Source organism: Gobio gobio (assembly GCF_949357685.1).
Source record: "Gobio gobio genome assembly, chromosome: 8".
NCBI classification, from domain to species: Eukaryota; Metazoa; Chordata; class Actinopteri; order Cypriniformes; family Gobionidae; genus Gobio; species Gobio gobio.
In genome coordinates, this window is record NC_137114.1 from 52,944,842 (window position 1) to 52,964,841 (window position 20,000).

General features: G+C 39.5%; 2 protein-coding genes and 1 long non-coding RNA gene across 4 annotated transcripts in view; 2 read left to right on the top strand and 1 right to left on the bottom strand.

The window, feature by feature from the left end:
* dgkd (diacylglycerol kinase delta) overlaps positions 1-12,877 on the top strand; it is a 66,379-nt gene extending 53,502 nt beyond the window's left edge. Inside the window, exons 25-27 of the mRNA XM_079823377.1 lie at positions 9,711-9,828; positions 9,909-10,039; positions 12,643-12,877. Of these exons, the coding sequence (XP_079679503.1) occupies positions 9,711-9,828; positions 9,909-10,039; positions 12,643-12,732 (339 nt within the window). The 3' untranslated portion in view covers positions 12,733-12,877. The remainder of the gene's footprint in view (positions 1-9,710; positions 9,829-9,908; positions 10,040-12,642) is intronic.
* A 1,100-nt stretch (positions 12,878-13,977) lies between these two features.
* LOC307130849 lies at positions 13,978-19,331 on the bottom strand. The gene is made up of 4 exons (XR_013817096.1): positions 17,075-19,331; positions 16,628-16,925; positions 14,958-15,486; positions 13,978-14,795 (listed from the first exon to the last, which is right to left on the bottom strand). It is a non-coding gene; the product is annotated as an uncharacterized lncRNA (long non-coding RNA).
* A 427-nt stretch (positions 19,332-19,758) lies between these two features.
* The window catches only part of ilkap (integrin-linked kinase-associated serine/threonine phosphatase), a 6,922-nt gene continuing 6,680 nt past the window's right edge, over positions 19,759-20,000 (top strand). Inside the window, exon 1 of one of the 2 annotated variants that reach the window (XM_079823734.1) lies at positions 19,759-20,000. This exon is cut by the window's right edge and continues 54 nt beyond it. The gene's annotated coding sequence lies outside the window, so the exon portion shown is untranslated. The other variant, XM_079823735.1, reaches the window with a different exon arrangement.

The window sequence follows — 20,000 nt, forward strand, 5'->3', positions numbered from 1 at the left end:
CTGCTCTTTCACCAGGGTTTGGGTTATTCACACACTGCTCTTTCACCAGGGTTTGGGTTATTCACACACTGCTCTTTCACCAGGGTTTGGGTTATTCACACTGCTCTTTCACCGGGGTTTGGGTTATTCACACACTGCTCTTTCACCGGGGTTTGGGTTATTCACACACTGCTCTTTCACCAGGGTTTGGGTTATTCACACTGCTCTTTCACCGGGGTTTGGGTTATTCACACACTGCTCTTTCACCAGGGTTTGGGTTATTCACACACTGCTCTTTCGCCAGGGTTTGGGTTATTCACACACTGCTCTTTCACCAGGGTCTGGGTTATTCACACACTGCTCTTTCACCAGGGTTTGGGTTATTCACACACTGCTCTTTCACCAGGGTTTGGGTTATTCACACACTGCTCTTTCACCGGGGTTTGGGTTATTCACACACTGCTCTTTCACCAGGGTTTGGGTTATTCACACTGCTCTTTCACCAGGGTTTGGGTTATTCACACACTGCTCTTTCACCAGGGTTTGGGTTATTCACACACTGCTCTTTCACCAGGGTTTGGGTTATTCACACTGCTCTTTCACCAGGGTTTGGGTTATTCACACTGCTCTTTCACCAGGGTTTGGGTTATTCACACACTGCTCTTTCACCAGGGTTTGGGTTATTCACACACTGCTCTTTCACCGGGGTTTGGGTTATTCACACACTGCTCTTTCACCGGGGTTTGGGTTATTCACACACTGCTCTTTCACCGGGGTTTGGGTTATTCACACACTGCTCTTTCACCAGGGTTTGGGTTATTCACACACTGCTCTTTCACCAGGGTTTGGGTTATTCACACACTGCTCTTTCACCAGGGTTTGGGTTATTCACACACTGCTCTTTCACCAGGGTTTGGGTTATTCACACACTGCTCTTTCACCAGGGTTTGGGTTATTCACACACTGCTCTTTCACCGGGGTTTGGGTTATTCACACACTGCTCTTTCACCAGGGTTTGGGTTATTCACACACTGCTCTTTCACCAGGGTTTGGGTTATTCACACTGCTCTTTCACCGGGGTTTGGGTTATTCACACACTGCTCTTTCACCAGGGTTTGGGTTATTCACACACTGCTCTTTCACCAGGGTTTGGGTTATTCACACACTGCTCTTTCACCAGGGTTTGGGTTATTCACACACTGCTCTTTCACCAGGGTTTGGGTTATTCACACACTGCTCTTTCACCAGGGTTTGGGTTATTCACACTGCTCTTTCACCAGGGTTTGGGTTATTCACACACTGCTCTTTCACCAGGGTTTGGGTTATTCACACTGCTCTTTCACCAGGGTTTGGGTTATTCACACACTGCTCTTTCACCAGGGTTTGGGTTATTCACACACTGCTCTTTCACCAGGGTTTGGGTTATTCACACACTGCTCTTTCACCAGGGTTTGGGTTATTCACACTGCTCTTTCACCAGGGTTTGGGTTATTCACACACTGCTCTTTCACCAGGGTTTGGGTTATTCACACACTGCTCTTTCACCAGGGTTTGGGTTATTCACACTGCTCTTTCACCGGGGTTTGGGTTATTCACACACTGCTCTTTCACCAGGGTTTGGGTTATTCACACACTGCTCTTTCACCAGGGTTTGGGTTATTCACACACTGCTCTTTCACCGGGGTTTGGGTTATTCACACACTGCTCTTTCACCAGGGTTTGGGTTATTCACACACTGCTCTTTCACCAGGGTTTGGGTTATTCACACTGCTCTTTCACCAGGGTTTGGGTTATTCACACACTGCTCTTTCACCAGGGTTTGGGTTATTCACACACTGCTCTTTCACCAGGGTTTGGGTTATTCACACTGCTCTTTCACCAGGGTTTGGGTTATTCACACACTGCTCTTTCACCAGGGTTTGGGTTATTCACACACTGCTCTTTCACCGGGGTTTGGGTTATTCACACACTGCTCTTTCACCAGGGTTTGGGTTATTCACACACTGCTCTTTCACCAGGGTTTGGGTTATTCACACACTGCTCTTTCACCAGGGTTTGGGTTATTCACACACTGCTCTTTCACCAGGGTTTGGGTTATTCACACACTGCTCTTTCACCAGGGTTTGGGTTATTCACACACTGCTCTTTCACCAGGGTTTGGGTTATTCACACTGCTCTTTCACCAGGGTTTGGGTTATTCACACACTGCTCTTTCACCAGGGTTTGGGTTATTCACACACTGCTCTTTCACCAGGGTTTGGGTTATTCACACACTGCTCTTTCACCGGGGTTTGGGTTATTCACACACTGCTCTTTCACCAGGGTTTGGGTTATTCACACACTGCTCTTTCACCAGGGTTTGGGTTATTCACACACTGCTCTTTCACCAGGGTTTGGGTTATTCACACACTGCTCTTTCACCGGGGTTTGGGTTATTCACACACTGCTCTTTCACCAGGGTTTGGGTTATTCACACACTGCTCTTTCACCAGGGTTTGGGTTATTCACACACTGCTCTTTCACCAGGGTTTGGGTTATTCACACACTGCTCTTTCACCAGGGTTTGGGTTATTCACACTGCTCTTTCACCAGGGTTTGGGTTATTCACACACTGCTCTTTCACCAGGGTTTGGGTTATTCACACACTGCTCTTTCACCAGGGTTTGGGTTATTCACACACTGCTCTTTCACCAGGGTTTGGGTTATTCACACACTGCTCTTTCACCAGGGTTTGGGTTATTCACACTGCTCTTTCACCAGGGTTTGGGTTATTCACACACTGCTCTTTCACCAGGGTTTGGGTTATTCACACACTGCTCTTTCACCAGGGTTTGGGTTATTCACACACTGCTCTTTCACCGGGGTTTGGGTTATTCACACACTGCTCTTTCACCAGGGTTTGGGTTATTCACACTGCTCTTTCACCAGGGTTTGGGTTATTCACACACTGCTCTTTCACCAGGGTCTGGGTTATTCACACACTGCTCTTTCACCGGGGTTTGGGTTATTCACACACTGCTCTTTCACCAGGGTTTGGGTTATTCACACACTGCTCTTTCACCAGGGTTTGGGTTATTCACACTGCTCTTTCACCAGGGTTTGGGTTATTCACACACTGCTCTTTCACCAGGGTCTGGGTTATTCACACACTGCTCTTTCACCGGGGTTTGGGTTATTCACACACTGCTCTTTCACCAGGGTTTGGGTTATTCACACACTGCTCTTTCACCAGGGTTTGGGTTATTCACACACTGCTCTTTCACCAGGGTTTGGGTTATTCACACACTGCTCTTTCACCAGGGTTTGGGTTATTCACACACTGCTCTTTCACCAGGGTTTGGGTTATTCACACACTGCTCTTTCACCGGGGTTTGGGTTATTCACACACTGCTCTTTCACCGGGGTTTGGGTTATTCACACACTGCTCTTTCACCAGGGTTTGGGTTATTCACACACTGCTCTTTCACCGGGGTTTGGGTTATTCACACTGCTCTTTCACCAGGGTTTGGGTTATTCACACACTGCTCTTTCACCAGGGTTTGGGTTATTCACACACTGCTCTTTCACCAGGGTTTGGGTTATTCACACTGCTCTTTCACCAGGGTTTGGGTTATTCACACACTGCTCTTTCACCGGGGTTTGGGTTATTCACACTGCTCTTTCACCGGGGTTTGGGTTATTCACACACTGCTCTTTCACCAGGGTTTGGGTTATTCACACACTGCTCTTTCACCGGGGTTTGGGTTATTCACACACTGCTCTTTCACCAGGGTTTGGGTTATTCACACACTGCTCTTTCACCGGGGTTTGGGTTATTCACACACTGCTCTTTCACCGGGGTTTGGGTTATTCACACTGCTCTTTCACCAGGGTTTGGGTTATTCACACACTGCTCTTTCACCGGGGTTTGGGTTATTCACACACTGCTCTTTCACCAGGGTTTGGGTTATTCACACTGCTCTTTCACCGGGGTTTGGGTTATTCACACACTGCTCTTTCACCAGGGTTTGGGTTATTCACACACTGCTCTTTCACCGGGGTTTGGGTTATTCACACACTGCTCTTTCACCGGGGTTTGGGTTATTCACACACTGCTCTTTCACCAGGGTTTGGGTTATTCACACACTGCTCTTTCACCGGGGTTTGGGTTATTCACACACTGCTCTTTCACCGGGGTTTGGGTTATTCACACACTGCTCTTTCACCAGGGTTTGGGTTATTCACACTGCTCTTTCACCGGGGTTTGGGTTATTCACACACTGCTCTTTCACCAGGGTTTGGGTTATTCACACACTGCTCTTTCACCAGGGTTTGGGTTATTCACACACTGCTCTTTCACCAGGGTTTGGGTTATTCACACACTGCTCTTTCACCAGGGTTTGGGTTATTCACACACTGCTCTTTCACCAGGGTTTGGGTTATTCACACACTGCTCTTTCACCAGGGTTTGGGTTATTCACACACTGCTCTTTCACCAGGGTCTGGGTTATTCACACACTGCTCTTTCACCAGGGTTTGGGTTATTCACACACTGCTCTTTCACCGGGGTTTGGGTTATTCACACACTGCTCTTTCACCAGGGTTTGGGTTATTCACACACTGCTCTTTCACCGGGGTTTGGGTTATTCACACACTGCTCTTTCACCAGGGTTTGGGTTATTCACACACTGCTCTTTCACCAGGGTTTGGGTTATTCACACACTGCTCTTTCACCAGGGTTTGGGTTATTCACACACTGCTCTTTCACCAGGGTTTGGGTTATTCACACACTGCTCTTTCACCAGGGTCTGGGTTATTCACACACTGCTCTTTCACCGGGGTTTGGGTTATTCACACACTGCTCTTTCACCAGGGTTTGGGTTATTCACACACTGCTCTTTCACCAGGGTTTGGGTTATTCACACACTGCTCTTTCACCAGGGTTTGGGTTATTCACACACTGCTCTTTCACCAGGGTTTGGGTTATTCACACACTGCTCTTTCACCGGGGTTTGGGTTATTCACACACTGCTCTTTCACCAGGGTTTGGGTTATTCACACACTGCTCTTTCACCAGGGTTTGGGTTATTCACACACTGCTCTTTCACCAGGGTCTGGGTTATTCACACACTGCTCTTTCACCGGGGTTTGGGTTATTCACACACTGCTCTTTCACCAGGGTTTGGGTTATTCACACACTGCTCTTTCACCAGGGTTTGGGTTATTCACACACTGCTCTTTCACCAGGGTTTGGGTTATTCACACACTGCTCTTTCACCAGGGTTTGGGTTATTCACACACTGCTCTTTCACCAGGGTTTGGGTTATTCACACACTGCTCTTTCACCAGGGTTTGGGTTATTCACACACTGCTCTTTCACCAGGGTTTGGGTTATTCACACACTGCTCTTTCACCAGGGTTTGGGTTATTCACACACTGCTCTTTCACCAGGGTTTGGGTTATTCACACACTGCTGTTTCACCGGGGTTTGGGTTATTCACACACTGCTCTTTCACCAGGGTTTGGGTTATTCACACACTGCTCTTTCACCAGGGTTTGGGTTATTCACACACTGCTCTTTCACCAGGGTTTGGGTTATTCACACACTGCTCTTTCACCGGGGTTTGGGTTATTCACACACTGCTCTTTCACCAGGGTTTGGGTTATTCACACACTGCTCTTTCACCAGGGTTTGGGTTATTCACACACTGCTCTTTCACCGGGGTTTGGGTTATTCACACTGCTCTTTCACCAGGGTTTGGGTTATTCACACACTGCTCTTTCACCAGGGTTTGGGTTATTCACACACTGCTCTTTCACCAGGGTTTGGGTTATTCACACTGCTCTTTCACCAGGGTTTGGGTTATTCACACACTGCTCTTTCACCAGGGTTTGGGTTATTCACACACTGCTCTTTCACCAGGGTTTGGGTTATTCACACACTGCTCTTTCACCAGGGTTTGGGTTATTCACACACTGCTCTTTCACCGGGGTTTGGGTTATTCACACACTGCTCTTTCACCGGGGTTTGGGTTATTCACACACTGCTCTTTCACCGGGGTTTGGGTTATTCACACTGCTCTTTCACCAGGGTTTGGGTTATTCACACACTGCTCTTTCACCGGGGTTTGGGTTATTCACACACTGCTCTTTCACCAGGGTTTGGGTTATTCACACTGCTCTTTCACCGGGGTTTGGGTTATTCACACACTGCTCTTTCACCAGGGTTTGGGTTATTCACACACTGCTCTTTCACCGGGGTTTGGGTTATTCACACACTGCTCTTTCACCGGGGTTTGGGTTATTCACACTGCTCTTTCACCAGGGTTTGGGTTATTCACACACTGCTCTTTCACCGGGGTTTGGGTTATTCACACACTGCTCTTTCACCAGGGTTTGGGTTATTCACACACTGCTCTTTCACCAGGGTTTGGGTTATTCACACTGCTCTTTCACCAGGGTTTGGGTTATTCACACACTGCTCTTTCACCAGGGTTTGGGTTATTCACACACTGCTCTTTCACCAGGGTTTGGGTTATTCACACTGCTCTTTCACCAGGGTCTGGGTTATTCACACACTGCTCTTTCACCAGGGTTTGGGTTATTCACACTGCTCTTTCACCAGGGTTTGGGTTATTCACACACTGCTCTTTCACCGGGGTTTGGGTTATTCACACACTGCTCTTTCACCAGGGTTTGGGTTATTCACACACTGCTCTTTCACCGGGGTTTGGGTTATTCACACACTGCTCTTTCACCGGGGTTTGGGTTATTCACACACTGCTCTTTCACCAGGGTCTGGGTTATTCACACACTGCTCTTTCACCAGGGTTTGGGTTATTCACACACTGCTCTTTCACCAGGGTCTGGGTTATTCACACACTGCTCTTTCACCAGGGTTTGGGTTATTCACACTGCTCTTTCACCAGGGTTTGGGTTATTCACACACTGCTCTTTCACCAGGGTTTGGGTTATTCACACACTGCTCTTTCACCAGGGTTTGGGTTATTCACACACTGCTCTTTCACCAGGGTTTGGGTTATTCACACACTGCTCTTTCACCAGGGTTTGGGTTATTCACACACTGCTCTTTCACCAGGGTTTGGGTTATTCACACTGCTCTTTCACCAGGGTCTGGGTTATTCACACACTGCTCTTTCACCAGGGTTTGGGTTATTCACACACTGCTCTTTCACCAGGGTTTGGGTTATTCACACACTGCTCTTTCACCAGGGTTTGGGTTATTCACACTGCTCTTTCACCAGGGTTTGGGTTATTCACACACTGCTCTTTCACCGGGGTTTGGGTTATTCACACACTGCTCTTTCACCAGGGTTTGGGTTATTCACACACTGCTCTTTCACCAGGGTTTGGGTTATTCACACACTGCTCTTTCACCAGGGTTTTGGTTATTCACACTGCTCTTTCACCAGGGTTTGGGTTATTCACACACAGGCATTTTCAGCAGATGACTTATGAAAACAGTGAACCATTCTAGAATGATTGGGGTGAATAATGATAATGAAAATGATGATAAAAACAAAACTGAATATTTACTTTTTAATTGCACAATCCATTGAGAAAGAGCTTCAGTGTAATGAAATATTTGTTGAAGTTGTAAATGAAACGGAGATTATTGGAGCAAGTCTTTCTACTTTAAAATTTCACATTTTTATTCAACGTGCTTGATTGCATTTCTGAGTGAAAAATATATAAAAAGTAAATCGTACACCAATATTTTCTAGTTAAATTTTTTTGTTTTGATCAGTTCAGATAATATTATATTATTGCTAAAATGCTAATATAATATATATAATAATAATAATATATAATATATATATAATATTTAAAAAAAGAAAAAACATATAATAAAATACAAATATAAATATAAAATTAAAATAAAATGTTAAATATATATATACATATATAACATTTAAATATATATATATATATATATATATATATATATATATATATATATATATATATATATATATATATATATATATATATATATATATATACTTAAAAAAAAATATATATATATATATATAAAAATAAAAAATAAAATATATATATATATATATAATAAAGAAAAAAATATATATATATAATTTAAGAAAATAATTAAATAAAGAAATGTCGATATAATAAAAACAATATATTTTTTACAATATATAGGTATTATTTCAAAATGAATATATATATATATATATATATATATATATATATATATATATATATATATATAATTAAAAATATATATATTATAAAATATATATATATAATAAAACAAAATTAAAAATATATATGTATAATATATATATATATATATATATATATATATATATATATATATATATAAATATATAAAATAAAAATATATATATATATCTTATTTTGTTAAATAGAATGTATATTTTATAAAAAATTGTAATAAAAGTAATAAAATTTTATTGTAAAATTAAAATTAAATTAACATTTGCCTTAAAGGATTAGTTCACTTTCAAATAAACTTTTGCTGATAATTTACTCACCCCCATGTCATCCAAGATGTCCATGTCTTTCTGTCTTCAGTCGAAAAGAAATTAAGATTTTTGATGAAAATATTTCAGGATTTTTCTCCATATAATGGACTTCAATAGACCCCAAACGGTTCAAGGTCCAAATGAGAGTTTCAGTGCAGCTTCAAAAGGGCTTTAAACCACATCAAACGGTACCAGACGATCAATAAGGGTCTAATCTAGCGAAACGATCGGCCATTTTTTTTTTAATTAAATTTTTATAAGCACAAATGCCCGCCTTGCTCTGTTCAGTGATGCGTGCTCGTGGCGTCACGTAATGCACAATTACGTTAAAAAGGTCACGCTAGACGCAGGCGGAAGTACAGAGTCAGTGTTTACAGATGAGCGGAAGGAGGAGCGTATCCACATATTCAAACATCTTTCTGCCTGTGTCTAGCGTGACCTTTTCAACATAATTGTGCATTACGTGACGTCACGAGCACGCATCACAGAACAGAGCAAGGCGGGCATTTGTGCTTATAAAACTTAAACTTTATTTATAAAAAAAAAAATGGCCGATCGTTTCGCTAGATAAGACCCTTAATGATCGTCTGGGACCGTTTGATGTGGTTTAAAGCCCTTTTGAAGCTGCACTGAAACTGTCATTTGGACCTTGAACCGTTTGGGGTCTATTGACTTCCATTATATGGAGAAAAATCCTGAAATCTTTTCATCAAAAATCTTCATTTCTTTTCGACTGAAGACAGAAAGACATGGACATCTTGGATGACAAGGGGGTGAGTAAATTATCAGCAAAAGTTTATTTGAAAGTGAACTAATCCTTTAATTTTTCCATTTTTTAAACAGTAAACCTTACTTCAAATAATATAATATTTGAATTAACTTTTAATATACATATTTCTTATTTTGTTAAATAATTTTTTATACTATATATGTATATATTAATAACACTATTGTACTGTAACATTAAAGAGTAATAAAATAAATGTTATTTTACTGTACAATTTAAATTAAATGTCTTAATTTCTCCATTTTCAAACAGGAACCCATCATTTTGACGGGTTGCCGGCAAATAAAAATTGTACACACATGCAGCTCATAACAGTAGCACATATATTTATTGAATTATCTCGACAGTCGCACTAAGCCATATGGCGATATTAGTTTTATTTTGAAATATCGTGCAGCCCTACTGTATTATGTGTATTAATGTGTGTTTGTGTGCAGGGTCAGCTGTCTGATTTCTCCAAGCGGAGTCGAAGCGCAAAGTTTCGCCTTGTGCCCAAGTTCAAGAAAGACAAAAACAACAAAAATAAGGAGACGTGCGCCGCCCTCAACATGCCAGGTATGCTCTCTCTCTCTCTCAGCTCGCCCCGTGAGTGTAGGAGTGTGTGTAATGTGTGTGTGTGTGTGTTCTCCGAGCAGTGAACACGTGGGGAGTGGAGGAGGTGGCCGTCTGGCTGGAGATGCTCTGTCTGTCGGAGTATAAGGAGATCTTCATCAGACATGATATCAGAGGACCAGAGCTGCTCCAGCTGGAGAGGAGAGACCTGAAGGTGTGAGCGGGAGACGCTTTACTTCTGCTGGGATCAGGGGCTCTTCAAACGGGGAAGAAAAACATAATGACGAGAAGATGAAACTCACTAAATAAGTTTGATTTAAAGTCATATTTCAGATAAATAACTTAAAGGGTTAGTTCAGCCAAAAATGAAAATTCTGTCATTAATTCCTCACCCTCATGTGGTTGGACACCCGTCAGACCTCCGTTCATCTTCAGACACAAATGAAGATATTTTAGTGTAAATCTGATGCTCTGAAAGGCCTCCATTGGCTCAACTTTACACTCTCAAGACCCTTAAAAGACACTAAAGACGTCGTTACAAAGTCCATCTCACTACAGTGGCTCTACAATAACTTTATGAATCGGCGAGAATAGTTTTTGAATGAATAAAATGACTGATTCATTCAGGAATGAAGTAAATGGCTCTCTTTATGAATGAGTCATTGAATCATTGGTTCACCTGATTGATTCACTCAAAACAATGATTCATTCAGGAATGAAGTACTGTAAATGCTTTTCTTTATGAATGAGTCATTGAATCATTGGTTCACCCGATTTATTTGGTCAAAACACTGATTCATTCAGTAATGAAGTAAATGGCTCTCTTTATGAATGAGTCATTGAATCATTGGTTCACCCGATTGATTCACTCAAAACAATGATTCATTCAGGAATGAAGTACTGTAAATGGCTTTCTTTATGAATGAGTCATTGAATCATTGGTTCACCTGATTGATTCATTCAAAACAATGATTCATTCAGGAATGAAGTACTGTAAATGGCTTTCTTTATGAATGAGTCATTGAATCATTGGTTCACCCGATTTATTTGGTCAAAACACTGATTCATTCAGTAATGAAGTAAATGGCTCTCTTTATGAATGAGTCATTGAATCATTGGTTCACCCGATTGATTCACTCAAAACAATGATTCATTCAGGAATGAAGTAAATGGCTCTCTTTATGAATGAGTCATTGAATCAGTCATTTGTTTCATTCAAACGACCAATTCATTCAGGAATCAAGTAAATAGCTCTCTTTATGAATGAGTCATTGAATCAATCATTTGATTCATTCAAACGACCGATTCATTCCGGAATTAAGTAAATAGCTCTCTTTATGAATGAGTCATTGAATCATTGGTTCACCCGATTGATTCACTCAACACACTGATTCATTCAGGAATTAAATAAATGGCTCTCTTTATGAATGAGTCATTGAATCATTGATTCGCTCCAAATGCTGATTCATTCAGAAATGAAGTAAATGGTAAATGGCTCTCTTTATGAATGAGTCATTGAATCATTGGTTCACCCGATTGATTTGGTCATAACACTGATTCATTCAGTAATTAAGTAAATGGCTCTCTTTATGAATGAGTCATTGAATCAGTCATTTGATTCATTCAAATGACCGATTCATTCAGGAATTAAATAAATGGCTCTCTTTATTAATGAGTCATTGAATCAGTCATTTGATTCATTCAAATGACCGATTCATTCAGGAATGAAGTAAATGGCTCTCTTTCTGAATGAGTCATTGAATCAATCATTTGATTCATTCAAACGACCGATTCATTCCGGAATTAAGTAAATAGCGCTCTTTATGAATGAGTCATTGAATCATTGGTTCACCCGATTGATTCACTCAAAACACTGATTCATTCAGGAATTAAGTACTGTAAATGGCTTTCTTAAAGAATGAGTCTTAGAATCAGTCATTTGATTCATTCAAACGACCGATTCATTCAGGAATCAAGTAAATAGCTCTCTTTATGAATGAGTCATTGAATCAATCATTTGATTCATTCAAACGACCGATTCATTGGTTCACCCGATTGATTCACTCAACACACTTATTCATTCAGGAATTAAATAAATGGCTCTCTTTATATATTAGTCATTGAATCATTGATTTGCTCCAAATGCTGATTCATTCAGAAATGAAGTAAATGGTAAATGGCTCTCTTTATGAATGAGTCATTGAATCATTGGTTCACCCGATTTATTTGGTCAAAACACTGATTCATTCAGTAATTAAGTAAATGGCTCTCTTTATGAATGAGCCATTGAATCAGTCATTTGATTCATTCAAACGACTGATTCATTCAGGAATGAAGTAAACGGCTCTCTTTATGAATGAGTCATTGAATCATTGATTCACTCGATTGATAAGCTCAAAACACTGATTCATTCAGGAATGAAGTAAACGGTTCTCTTTATGAACGAGTCATTGAATCATTGATTCGCTTAAACCGCGGATTCATTCAGAAAAAAAGTCGGCTGTGTGTTTTGCTCGGAGACACAGCAGTTCTGATCTGGCTTTATGGGTAATAATTTCATTGTCAAAATTGAGCAAAAACAGAAAATATCGTGTTTAAAATATAACACAATAATTTATCACTAATCACTATCACATTCGGAATATTCCTTTAAAATTTTAGGATGGGGGTCCCTCGCACAAAGCGCCGTGGCATCCAAAAGATTGAAAACCGCTGTTATAATCGACAATATTTTGTTATTTACCATTTATGAGAACAAAATGTGTACTATGTGAGTCAAGAATTGGCGAATTAAAGCCTTTAATGTTTGTGTGTCAGGACCTGGGCGTGACTAAAGTGGGCCACATGAAGCGGATCCTGCAGGGAATCAGGGATTTGAGTCGAAACAGCACAGCCAGCGAAGCCTAGACTCTCCACAGCCAATCAGATGCCTCGTTCGGACGTGACGTAGCTTCACCCGGCCAATCAACCGCTCAGTCACGACTGGGACCAGCCATACTCCGCCCACCACCTCATGAGGACCAATCACAGTGTGCCTTCTGTTCTCCACCTTTGTGACATCATCGTTTCGGGGAACACTATTCTACTACCTACGAGAATGGGTGGACGGAGAACTTGCAGACTGTCCATTCATCTTCACAATCAAACTTCCTGTTTCTCCTCTTTGATCTATCAATGTTGACTAACTTTCTCCACTTCTGCTGATGTCATCGAGGCCCGGGGGGTGGGGGAAGATCCCATACAGCCAACACTATCCAATCAGATCCTGATGGATAACATTAGGCCCCGCCCTACATCATTTTTCAGTTTTCGTTTCGTGTGGTCTTCAAAAACTAGTGAGCTGCAGCATAGACAGCTGCCTTCTTAGGGCACGAGAGTCTATTTTAATTGGATTGAACTATTTTAATTGATTCATTCCTGTATTGAATGAATTATAATCATAATCATCATTTATCATAGATATGCCACCTGTGGATTTGGCTTAAAGAAGGGAGTAGGAGTGCCTTAAAACACTGTCTATACTGACAGCTCACTAGGTTTGGGCTTTTGAGAGCAGAAATGCTCACCAACACAGACCAAAAGCATCATGAGATCTTTAAAGGATTAGTTCACTTTTAAATAAACTTTCGCTGATAATTTACTCACCCCCATGTCATCCAAGATGTCCATGTCTTTCTTTCTGCAGTCGAAAAGAAATTAAGATTTTGGATGAAAATATTCCAGGATTGTTCTCCATATAATGGACTTCAATGGGCTCCAAACGGTTCAAGGTCCAAATGACAGTTTCAGTGCAGCTTCAAAGGGCTTTAAACGACACCAGATGATGAATAAGGGTCTTATCTAGACAAACCATCAGTTTCTGAGAGAAACCCAGCAGTGTTTATGCTATTATTTTACCTCTTATCAGACGATCGTGATCATCTCTGAGCTCAGCCATAACTTCCGCTAAGTGAGGTCAAATACGAGCGTGGTCATAGATGTATACGTAGATGCCTCATTAGCGCCTGTACGGATCAGTAGAATGAGGCATCTACGATCGATATATCTATGACCACGCTCGTATTTTGACCTCACTTAGCGGAAGTTATGGCTGAGCTCAGAGATGATCACGTTCGTCTGATAAGAGATAAAATAATAGCATAAATACTGCTGGGTTTCTCTCAGAAACTGATGGTTTGTCTAGATCAGACCCTTATTCATCATCTGGTGTCGTTTAAAGCCCTTTAAAGCTGCACTGAAACTGTCATTTGGACCTTGAACCGTTTGGAGCCCATTGAAGTCCATTATATGGAGAAAAACCCTGGAATGTTTTCATCCAAAACCTTCATTTCTTTTCGACTGCAGAAAGAAAGACATGGACATCTTGGATGACATGGGGGTGAGTGAATTATCAGCAAAAGTTTATTTAAAAGTGAACTAATCCTTTAACATGTGGTGACAATCAACAGAATTGACCAATCAAATGCTCCTCCTCTTCCTGGATGCCTTAACGTACACATATCAGCCTGAGATCTCGATCTGCTCTGTCTATGATCCTGGAATGATCTAGAAACGGTTTCGGACTGAATGTTTGGTTTGGTAAAGCTCAGCACTATCGACAGACTCTGTGGATGCTTACAGTGGGAATGGAAATACTGTGATTGACTGTGGATTCCCACTGTGATGCTGTTGACAGTATTTAACATGGAACATTCCTTCAAAACAGGTCTTATATCTTATGTGTAGGCTTTAATGGCAGAGTATTTCACAGATTCCCTGGTCGTAAGCAGGCGTGACGGGATAAACATGCCCTCTTGCATGTGTATGTGCGTTCACGCCATGTCGGAATTACCGTAATTATGAGATTTCATTCAAAAAGCTGATTCATTCAGGAACTAAGCATTTGATTATCTTAATGAGTGAGTCATTGAATCATTCATTCAACCGATTTTTTTCAAAAGCTGATTCATTCAGGAACGAAGCATTTGGCTCTCTTAATGAGTGAGTCATTGAATCATTAATTTAACCGATTTTTACAAAAGCTGATTCATTAGAGAACGAAGCATTTGGCTGTCTTAATGAGTGAGTCATTGAATCATTCATTCAACCGATTTTTTTCAAAAGCTGATTCATTCAGGAACGAAGCCTTTCACTGTCTTAATGAGTGAGTCATTGAATAATTCGTTCAAAAAGCTGATTCATTCAGGAACGAAGCATTTGACTGTCGTAATGAGTGAGTCATTGAATCATTCGTTCAAAAAGCTGATTCATTCAGGAACGAAGCATTTGATTATCTTAATGAGTGAGTCATTGAATAATTCATTCAACCGATTTTTTCAAAAGCTGATTCATTCAGGAACGAAGCATTTGACTGTCTTAATGAGTGTCATTGAATCATTCGTTCAATAAGCTGATTCATTCAGGAACGAATCATTTGATTATCTTAATGAGTGAGTCATTGAATCATTCATTCAACCGATTTGTTCAAAAGCTGATTCATTCGAGAACGAAACATTTGGCTCTCTTAATGAGGGAGTCATTGAATCATTCATTCAAACGATTTGTTCAAAAGCTGATTCATTCGAAAACGAAGCATTTGGCTGTCTTAATGATTGAGTCATTGAATCATTCATTCAACCGATTTTTTTCAAAAGCTGATTCATTCAGAAACAAAGCATTTGACTGTCTTAATGAGTGAGTCATTGAATCATTCGTTCAAAAAGCTGATTCATTCAGGAACGAAGCATTTGAAGGTCGTAATGAGTGAGTCATTGAATCATTCGTTCAAAAATCTGATTCATTCAGGAACGAAGCATTTGATTATCTTAATGAGTGAGTCATTGAATAATTAATTCAACCGATTTTTTCAAAAGCTGATTCATTCAGGAACGAAGCATTTGACTGTCTTAATGAGTGTCATTGAATCATTCGTTCAATAAGCTGATTCATTCAGGAACGAATCATTTGATTATCTTAATGAGTGAGTCATTGAATCATTCATTCAACCGATTTGTTCAAAAGCTGATTCATTCGAGAACAAAGCATTTGGCTCTCTTAATGAGGGAGTCATTGAATCATTCATTAAAACGATTTGTTCAAAAGCTGATTCATTCAAAAACGAAGCATTTGGCTGTCTTAATGATTGAGTCATTGAATCATTCATTCAACCGATTTTTTTCAAAAGCTGATTCATTCAGAAACGAAGCATTTGACTCTCTTAATGAGTGAGTCATTGAATCATTCGTTCAAAAAGCTGATTCATTCAGGAACGAAGCATTTGAAGGTCGTAATGAGTGAGTCATTGAATCATTCGTTCAAAAATCTGATTCATTCAGGAACGAAGCATTTGATTATCTTAATGAGTGAGTCATTGAATAATTAATTCAACCGATTTTTTCAAAAGCTGATTCATTCAGGAACGAAGCATTTGACTGTCTTAATGAGTGAGTCATTGAATCATTCGTTCAAAAAGCTGATTCATTCAGGAACAAATCATTTGATTATCTTAATGAGTGAGTCATTGAATCATTCATTCAACCGATTTGTTCAAAAGCTGATTCATTCGAGAACGAAGCATTTGGCTCTCTTAATGAGAGTCATTGAATCATTCATTCAAACGATTTGTTCAAAAGCTGATTCATTCGAGAACGAAGCATTTGGCTGTCTTAATGAGTGAGTCATTGAATCATTCATTCAACCGATTTGTTCAAAAGCTGATTCATTCAGGAACGAAGGATTTGGCTGTCTTAATGAGTGAGTCATTGAATCATTCATTCAACCAATTTGTTTAAAGGTTAATTCATTCAGGAACGAAGCATTTGACTGTCTTAATGAGTGAGCCATTGAATCATTCATTCAACCGATTTGTTCAAAAAGCTGATTCATTCGAGATTGAAGCATTTGACTGTCTTAATGAGTGAGTCATTGAATCATTAATTCAACCGATTCATTCAAAAACTGATTCATCCGAGAACGAAGCATTTGACTGTCTTAATGAGTGAGCCATTTAATCATTCGTTCAACCGATTTGTTCAAAAAGCTGATTCATTCGAGAACGAAGCATTTGACTGTCTTAATGAGTGAGTCATTGAATCATTCATTCTACACATTCGTTTAAAAAGCTGATTCATTCAGGAACTAAGCATTTTATTATCTTAATGAGTGAGTCATTGAATCATTCATTCAACTGATTTATTCAATAGCTGAATCATTCAGGAAAGAAGCATTTGACTGTCTTAATGAGAGTCATTGAATCATTCATTCAAAAAGCTGATTCATTCAGGAACGAAGCATTTGACTGTCTTAATGAGTGAGTCATTGAATCATTCATTTAACTGATTTATTCAATAGCTGAATCATTCAGGAACGAAGCATTTGACTGTCTTAATGAGTGAGTCATTGAATCATTCGTTCAAAAAGCTGATTCATTCAGGAAGAAGCATTTGACTGTCTTAATGAGTGAGTCATTGACTCATTCATTTAACCGATATGTTCAAAAGCTGATTCATTCGAGAACGAAGCATTTGACTGTCTTAATGAGTGAGTCATTGAATCATTCATTTAACCGATATGTTCAAAAGCTGATTCATTCGAGAACGAAGCATTTGACTGTCTTAATGAGTGAGTCATTGAATCATTAATTCTACACATTCGTTTAAAAAGCTGATTCATTCAGGAACGAAGCATTTGATTATCTTAATGAGTGAGTCATTGAATCATTCATTCAACCGATTTATTCAATAGCTGAATCATTCAGGAACGAAGCATTTGACTGTCTTAATGAGTGAGTCATTGAATCATCCATTCAAAAAGCTGATTCATTCAGGAACGAAGCATTTGACTGTCTTAATGAGTGAGTCATTGACTCATTCATTTAACCGATATGTTCAAAAGCTGATTCATTTGAGAACGAAGCATTTGACTGTCTTAATGAGTGAGCCATTGAATCATTCATTCAACACATTCGTTTAAAAAGCTGATTCATTCAGGAATGAAGCATTTGATTATCTTAATGAGTGAGTCATTGAATCATTAATTCAACCGATTTGTTCAAAAGCTGATTCATTCAGGAACAAAGCACCGGCGTGTGTTGCTCAGAGACGCAAAACAGTCCTGTGGCTCTGGAACTATTTTTGTTGGCGAAATGGAGCAAAAACAGGCAATATTACGTCTAGTCACGTAAATATTAACTTCTAGTTTATTGATCTGTTGGATAAAATCAATGTCACATTTGTAATTATGCTGATATTTGGAGAAAAAATGTAACGTGTGATATTGATTTACTATATTAAATGATATAAAGATAAAAGAGATATTTTGCCCCTTATCATGAATTTTGGGGGCATTATAAATGCATTTTAATAGACTTAATCACGCAGTTAAAGCGTCTCTATGTGTATATCTAAAGTGAGGGACATGCTTGATAATGTCAGGCAACAATTTATATATTTTATTAGTCCATATATATATATATATATATGCGATGCCGATGAAATTATGGTAATTATGACATGGCTTGAGCACAGCATAACTAGCCCCGCCCACGGTGAAAGCTCATTGGTCAGTGGTTCTCAAAGGATGATTTAAAACAAGCATTAAAGGAAGCCAAAGCCACTTAAACTTAAGATATTTCATGTTTTATTTCACCCTCTGAAGAATCAGGAACATTAAAAAACCTGGAAACAGTGATTTAGAATGGATGATTATGACTTAGAAAAGGAAGTGAATGAGACGCCTAGTTCACATCAAGTTGGAATAATTACTGACTTTCCAACTTGTTTTGTAGTCAAAAAACCCAGTTGACGTCATCTAAAGGCTGTAGTTTAGCACGTTTCAGTCTTTATTATCAGTCCAGCGTTTCCCGGTGCACTTTCTGTGTTCTTCAAGGTGTCGATTCATGAAGGATTTCCTTCATGAAGGTGTGACGGTCTGGAAACTCTTCGGTTTGGACCTGATATAAAGTACTATTTCAAATGCCATACAAACCCTACAGTGTCACAGTCGCCTTGACAAGAGATGAAATGTTTTCTATAGTGTTTCTAAAGGCTTTTTTACAAACTCTTCTGGGATAAAATATTGACAAACACGTCTTTACCCTTTAATGCTTTTGCACACTTCATGTGTGTATGCGAGATAGCGAGTCTACATGTTGTCTTGTTAGATATAGACATGATGTGAGTGTGTGTGTTTTCTCTCTCCTCCAGACACAGTCTTAAAGTCCGACTCATATCATGTCATTGTGGACCCCAGGGTCGTCCAAACTCTCTGACTGTTAAATATTTATTTCATTGTTAAGTTATAACTTACATCCATGTGACATGGTCCATCTTTGATCTCTGTTGTTTTATTTTTTAAATGTTTTTTGTTGTTGTAAATAGCCATTGCTAAGAATGTAAAAAACTTCTTACTGTACAGTAAAAACGTCTGTGTAAAACAAGGTCTGTGTAACCCTAAACTAGTGTTTTTTTGTGTCATCATCACAGTTTTTTTTTACTAAACATGAAGAATAATAAATGACATTTAATTGTATAATTGTACTGTAGTATTACTGTACATACATTTAGTAAATTATTGTAAAGTATATTATATAGTGTATTAATAATACTGCACATGTATTTATTATAATTGTACTACTACTATTTACTTTCTATTACGCAAGAACGTCTGTAGGTTAAATGCGCTTTAAAAATGAAACAAAAGTTTTTTGCGTTGGCCGGGAATCGAACCCGGGTCAACTGCTTGGAAGGCAGCTATGCTCACCACTATACCACCAACGCTTGACGGTTAGCTTGAACTAGCCATGATTTTTAAACACAAATGTGATAGAATTCCTACATTTATAAAGTGTTTGAGTTGTTTTATAGGTTTAATAACAGCCAGCCACATATTTGTCGATCCGTTTACTAGTATTACACATAATTTGGTCGATTTCCTTCTCAAATTCATTCAGTTAGCATTAGCCTGTTAGCTGCTGCATTCAAAACACACTCACTTTCATACAGCTCCTCTCCTTGTCCTGCTGATGTGCTCCCTTTTACCCTCTAAAAACCAAACAGCATACCTTTGTGGTTATCTTTGTCGTTATATATATGTATTTTAGCGTTTGTCTGCTTGTGTACGTGTCATTTGATCAGAGTATCGGTGTGTGTTTTTTGTAGAAGCTAACAAGCTTTTCACCTCAGACTCTTCATTCACTT